The 6,867-nt window shown below is 43.9% G+C and overlaps 1 protein-coding gene across 1 annotated transcript; it reads right to left on the bottom strand.

Annotated features, from left to right (window-relative positions):
• Positions 1-4,140: 4,140 nt before the first annotated feature.
• LOC147439359 (uncharacterized) lies at positions 4,141-5,837 on the bottom strand. Its single transcript, XM_086485200.1, has 3 exons — positions 5,391-5,837; positions 5,108-5,298; positions 4,141-4,862 (listed from the first exon to the last, which is right to left on the bottom strand). Exons 2-3 carry the CDS (start codon positions 5,268-5,270, stop codon positions 4,186-4,188), a joined length of 840 nt encoding a protein of 279 aa, XP_086341326.1. The 5' UTR covers positions 5,271-5,298; positions 5,391-5,837; the 3' UTR covers positions 4,141-4,185.
• Between the last annotated feature and the right edge of the window lie 1,030 nt (positions 5,838-6,867).

Here is a 6,867-nt window from a genome sequence, read left to right as displayed (position 1 = left end):
CATGGCCTTCTCTCTCAGTGTTTTGGGTAGGGTATGCTTCCATGATTTCTGAGTCGGAGGAGGAATCACTAGCGGCTATTTTAGGGTCTTGGGTGGTGCTACCTTGTGTCCCCGCTGAGGGTCTAGATCCTATCGTGGATGGGTAATGGGTGTCCGTATGAACAGAGGCACCCTCAATATGCTCGTGTTCTAGCACCCGCCCAGAGCGTAAGTGCATGTGCTTTTGATACCCTAAGGTGTCAAAAAGCTGCTCTAGGAGGCCTTGTGACTAGTTTTTAGCGTGTTTTTTGTTTGTTTTTTTGCTAGAGTTTTTAGAGCGTGTCGTGGAATGGGCCGTGTGATAGCTCGAAACGAGCGTATCGGTCAGAGGGTCGTGCCGTGCTTTACAGCCCTCCGTTTGGTCACTCTATGTCCTCGGAATCCTTAAAACTGTCAATTTCCAGTAGGGAACTAGGCCCAAACTAGAAAGTCTAAGGGTGCAAGTGGGAAGAGAAGGGAGGAGAGTGGAGGACTTGTCCCACATGCTCTCATTCTCTCTTGAGGGAGTAGGGTATATATATAAGAGTGAGTCTAGTATGTATCACAAGATTGAGGACTGAGGCCTGGGCCTGGGCTTGGGCTTGGGCTTGGGCTTAGGGAAATGATCCCGATCTATCTTTTATATAGACCAACCCGTACGTTTTTATAACTCACGTTTTTTATTTTCGAAAATTTAACCTCCCACTCACTCGCGTTTTTATTTTTCGGATTTTTTTTTTCACAAATAATTTTTTTTCCGATTTTTTATTATTATTTTTTTTCGAAAACTTTTTTTTTTTGAGATATTATTTGGTACGCGTTTTGGTGCGCGTTGACCTCACCTACCTACTGACCTGCTAATCAGTGGTTCACCTAATTACTAACCTACTTAATTAACTAACTGTGCGCCTAACTGTGCACAAACCAGAAAACACAGAAAACACAGAAAATGCAGAAATTGAAACTTGACAGAACTGTGCAGTGAAAACACAGAAAATGCAAAAAAAGGCAAGAAATGCTAACTGTGTGTAAATAGAAAAACAGAATTTTGCTAATTGTCTAACTAATACTAAATGTACGCAGCGGAAAACATAGAAAATGCAAACTGTGCGCAACAGAAAAACAGAATTAACAACTTGCAGAAAAAATACGCCTTCCTCTCCCTCTTGTTTCCTACTGCAAACCACTCATACAAGAAGCACAAAGTGCCTCTTGGGCTTAGTGCAGGGCGATTCCCCGGCAACGGCGCCAAAAATGTGCACTCCTTGCCGCACTGTCAAAGCAAGGGACTTGCCGATACACCGTGTACGAGAGCCGCAGACGGCTCCAAGCACACAACTAGTTTAACTAGTATGCTCAAAGAGGGCAATGGTGTGTCACTCACCGCCTTATGCTCCTGTCGTAGAGGATTCCTCGCCGCGAAGAAGAGGGAGACGCTGCTACGCCGCGCTCAACCGCTCGCCGCCGTCGTGCCGCCGCAACGCTCGATCGCACACTCTCTCTCTCTCTCTCTCTCTCTCTCTCTCTCTCTCTCTCTCTCTCTCTCTCTCTCTCTCTCTCTCGCACACACACAAGGAGATGGTGAAGGAGAAGGTGGAGATGGAGCAAGAGCAGCTTCTATTGCACAATGAGAGAATGACTCAATTTTAGGTTTAATTGGCTTTTATGTGAGCTCACCCCATTCACACTTGGGCGCCCATGCTTAGCCAACTAACCCTAGCATGTTCGTGTTAGAGTGCGCCTCTCATCGGCGATCACTCTACCTTTTCCTATTGGACCGACAAGCCCGGTGCCTGACTCTACTTAAATAAATAATACGGTTACAGTGTCCGTCGTAGGCGATAGGGTGCCCGTGAGCCACGAGGGTTAACACCAATGTTGTCGTAGAGCAACCACCCCTTAAAAATTAAACCAGTTTTTTTCAGAGATTTTAAACAGAAACATCTGGTATATTATACAACGAAACCACCACGAACAATAACCATGCAGTGTTAACGACCACCTGGACCCAGTGGAGGGGTCAAAGCCATCCCAACCACCATCATGTATAAAAGTTCTTTTGAGTGTAAAAAGTTCAATTATTTACCACCTCGAATCAGTAACTACGTCACAGTGTTAACAGCAACCCAAAAACCAGTGGAAGGATCAAAGCCATGCCAAAATACCATCACCATATATATACTCACTGACCAACAAGGGCCTCAACCAGGTTCTGTTTATACATAGCGAAATTCATATAAAGAATCACATTATCAAAAATAGCTACAGCATCATTCTCACAGTGAAACTGCCCCTTAAAAAGTAGGTCCGCAAAGAAATATGCATGGGCAGAGTGAAAAACCTGAGTAACTTGTGTTGTGAGCTCCGTACTTCAGTGTAACAAAGACACACAATTCTACTTAATGCAAGCATAACAACAACCAAAGCTAAGTGAGGATAGAGTTACACCCTCACCTCTTTAAATAGAGGAAGGAGGAAGGCCGTGAATCCTTTGTAATGAGCAGAGCGCCATGAGTGGAGAGACCCCCTCCTGCGATAGTGAGGCCGCCTATTAAGCGATATGAGAGAATTACCTAACGCCTTCACGGCCAGTATTACCCAAGGTAGTAAACCGCCCCTCTTTTTAATCAAAACGTGTTAGTATCTCAGAAGGGCCAAGTCCCATGGTGGAGATCCAACCTAGTGAAACTTAAAAAGTATGTGTCCTTTATGCTAAGGGTTTTAAGTAATACAATGTTTATGTGTGTGTGTGTGTGTGTGTGTGTGAGAGAGAGAGAGAGAGAGAGAGAGAGAGAGAGCCTACACACAAGCGGTGCAACATTGGATGCTTCCAGCAAAAAGTGCACAAAGCCCCACCACATGCCCTACACTCAACCATGGGGGCTCTCACCGGTACCACCGCAACGCGCGAATGAAAGCATAAACGGGTCACCCCCGATGGAGAGCCATTTCGGTGGAGGAGAGAGTAGGGAAAGAGGCCTTATTGATTGACACAATGGACAACGCAACAGATCTAGTTGATTATGCTGTCTACGACGGCTAGAGCTTAGCATGTGCGTAGACTCCCAATAGGTGGTGATCGTTCATGTGCGTAGACTCTTGATAGGTGGTGATCGTTCATCTTGAATCGGCTATCAACCGGCACCAACGCATGTGCACACAGTAAGACTGAGTGAGTGAGAAAGACAGAGTTAAAGTGTGCTTAAAATACATATGATCGCTCTTTGAACACACATATAAGAGCTGAGTCGCACTGGATTCTAGTAGGGTCATGAGGGTTTATTGAAGAAGTTGAAATCATGTGGTTGCACCCATGAGGAAAAGAAAATCCTGCTGAAATTCACAAAAAGGTCAGCACATCTATTGGTTGAAAGGTGAGAGAAACACTCCCCTTTGACATACCCCTAAAGGATAGCTTAACGCCTTCAATTTTGAATGGGCTAGTGGGGTTATTCTCACCAAAATTAGTGAGATTCTTGCACACATATGAAATCCCCCCCTCACTCTCTCTCTCTCTCTCTCTCTCTCTCTCTCTCTCTCACAGCAAACGATGCCCCTTGCAAGTTTGAGAGTCGTGTATCATATTGAGAGTTGGGCTTTTGCTCGCATTCAAGCTTGCTTCCCTCACATAATTTTCAACCAACAATCTACCTTGCTATTACTAGCACAAAGAGTTTTTAGGGTTGACAGTGCCAAGTTCAATTGGAGATCTATCCTTCTCGGGGAGTGCACCTGTATCCTTCTCGGGGAGTGCACCTTCAGTGATGTGCCACTCTGGACATGTATCAGAGGTGTTTTTCTCCACCACATTTGGAAAGAAAGAAACATTGCTAGCTTTGGAGAATCTCTCATCCTCTAGTATCCCATTCACCATTAGCTTCAAAGGTGCTATGAAGGAAATTCTCAATCAGGTTGTAGAAGCTTCTTGTGTAGGTGATATTTATGCATGATAGAAGTTGGAAGTGCAAGAGGGACACATACTGAGGGGAGAGGATGATGACGTACTATAATTTGGCAATTGTAAGGTCCCGAAGGCAACTCATTGAGTGAAAATGGTGAGAAAAAACCCTAATCGTAATTTGAGCAGAAAGAGAGAGAGAGAGAGATTTTGGCCATTACACCTTGAATAATTATCTTTTGCTTATTGACAGAGACCGGATAATTAAGCTATGGATCATAAGGGCCAGAAGGATGGAGCTGTTTAAGTATTCCTGCATAGGTGAGGTAGAGCACACGGTCTTTGGCGCCGGTGCGATGTTTGCGGTTGTGCTTGCAGAAGTACTTGAGCTGCTCAAGAGTGCAAAGCCCAAGAGTTTGAGTCAGGAACAAGAAGAGCCAGTTAATTGCCCTCTTCTTGGAGGCCACAACAGGCCGCACACAATCGCCTTGCCGGCACAGCGGACAGTCGAGGAGTCGCGGACTATACCACACCATTGGTGCCCTATCATGCATGCTATCCCTATTGCCCAAAAAAAAACTGCTCACTCTTGCAAATTCCTCCTCTACCTCCAGCTCCAATCTTTGTTGCCCATCACACTTCTTGCATATCACTTCCCCCCATATGCTCTTTATGCCCTTCACTCTCAACATGTCTAGGGTTTCGACCGCTGCTCTCTTGTCTGTCGCCCATGGATATGGTGGTTCTATTCTCTCTTCCTTCGGCATGCCACTTCCAGACGCTGGCCTCTCTGTTGTTGCTGTACGTCTTTGCGAGCTGCCTGCCCGTCGCATGGGCCCTCCGCTTCCTCCAGCTGCCCTTTGGTGGCTGTACACCTCGGAGAGCATGCCCGCATGTGGCAACGATGCCGCACCCATCGCCGCAATATTGTCATCGGTCCTTGAGGCTGCACATGTTAAAATGCATCCCTTAATGTAGTACACAAAGTACAAAAACAGTATGGCTGTCATGCTTGGGTTGAAGTACACAAAGTTAAATAAAAGTACAATCATCATCATCATAATGAGCCCCAAATGCTTAGTAGGAAAATGTTAGTAACATGATAGTAATAATGAAGAGACACATTCAATGTAGCCAGCTAGTGATATATCATAAGTTAAATGCTGAGTTGAAAGGCTATACTATACCCACTTGTTGTGGATGGGGTCTGTGAAGATGATGTCTCTGATTGTGAGCGCGATCCAGGCGGTGATAGTGTCAACCGTAGGTAGTCATCCGACCCTGAATCTGACATAATTTGGCAGGAAATTAAGTGTGGCGATGCAGCAGTGCGAACATCTTTGTCGATATTCATCGAGTACTCAAGTATTTGGCCAAAAGCCCTGGATGTACACATTAACAAGATAGTAACGAAGATGAGATGGAATGGAGGGTGATGGTGCAAATTTAAACATTGCTGAGTAAACCCACATACCAATATAATTGCTGAGTGAGTCCATAATATGAGGGCGATGAGGAAGGAGGGTAATGCTCGCTGCTAGGCCATCAAAATCAGGAATATTATACTGATGCGGGAAATGTGTCAGAGCTTGACAGGGAGAGTGGGGGGAGGATTAAGCAAGGAAATGGGTATAATTAGGCAAGAAAATGGAGGATTAAGCAAAGATGAGTTAGCTAAAAGCAAGAGATGCAATAGGCTATGGGAGCCTATAATATAGAGCTCTATCACAATCTTCCAGCTGGCAGCCAAAATCTATGTCCTGCCCATGAATGCAAAGGGGACAAGCTCACGCCCCACTTCCGCATTAACTAGAGATAAATCCCAATAATCACTTTGAATTATTTATTGAAATCCACCAATCAAAATCGGCCTGACTAAGTACTCAGATAATGGAAATGCTCGGGGTCATGCATTGGCTGGATGGTTTTATTCTTCTAAATATTTTTTTATGGTATGACAAATCACTACACAAAATTAGGGCGTGCATTGCTGAAGGATGCAGGCACAGAGAGAGAGAGAGAGAGAGAGAGAGAGAGAGAGAGAGAGAGAGAGAGAGAGAGAGAGAAGGTATAGCCTTAGGTAGGTAATCCACCAAGCTAAGTTTGCCAAAAGCGGAGTCATTAGGGCAGAGATTGTCTAGGGCGCTACCCATCAGCACTGACGTTCTCTCTCCTCTTAATTCACACGTCATCTCTCTCTTCTCTCTCTCTCTCTCTCGCCACAGACAGCCAAACGCCATGATCCAGTGACCGTGACCGACCTTCCCTAGCGTTTTCACCTTCTTTGAATTCTTTCTTTGCCCCCCGCCGTCTCTCTCTCTCTAAGTTCACTATCTTTATGCATGTATGCTTAATTAATCAACAAATAAATGTATATACTCAACTCATGTGTGCATAACATATATGCATATAAATATGAAAATGGGAAAATTATCAAAATACCCCTCTAATTTTTGGAAATTCCCAAAATATCCTTCAAATTTCAAAAATTCCCGAAATACCTTTGTGTCTATTTTGGTTGGATCGTTCACAATTCCCTAATCTTTATTCCTTTTTTACAATCGCAGTTCGTTTTTGAGTGCTTAGCATGTAATTTGTCATAAATTACCTCTCAAAAGAGGCAATTATGTCTAAAGGTGTAATGAAGCAATTCATCTCCAAAGCCTACATAACCACTCAAACTCTAGTTTTAGTATCTTGTATTGATAGACAATCAGTCTTCTTATGAAAAGCTACAAAAAAAAATCTCTTTGGAGAAATTTACTCTCACAACAATGGGAATTTTGAAAATTTGAAGACATTTTGGAATATGGGGGGTACATAGGGAATATTTGAAATTTGAGGGGTATTTTGGGAATTTCCACAAATTAGAGGGGTATTTTGGTCATTTTCTATGCTATGAAAATATACTTCTATACATGTATATATGCAAAAAAAAGTATTTCTGTTTA

The sequence above is a fragment of the Adiantum capillus-veneris genome, chromosome 16, assembly GCF_014529385.1.
Source record: "Adiantum capillus-veneris isolate H3 chromosome 16, ASM1452938v2, whole genome shotgun sequence".
NCBI classification, from domain to species: domain Eukaryota; kingdom Viridiplantae; phylum Streptophyta; class Polypodiopsida; order Polypodiales; family Pteridaceae; genus Adiantum; species Adiantum capillus-veneris.
Note: the sequence above shows the minus strand (reverse complement) of the source record. Positions and strands in the feature narration are given on the sequence as shown.

Bases quoted from the DNA above. Each gene is read 5' to 3' on its own strand.
- LOC147439359 (XM_086485200.1), bottom strand. From the start codon at position 5,270: ATGAATATCGACAAAGATGTTCGCACTGCTGCATCGCCACACTTAATT. The intron at 4,863-5,107 runs GTGGGTATAGTA...TAACATGTGCAG, and splicing joins ACAGACCCCATCCACAACAA to CCTCAAGGACCGATGACAAT.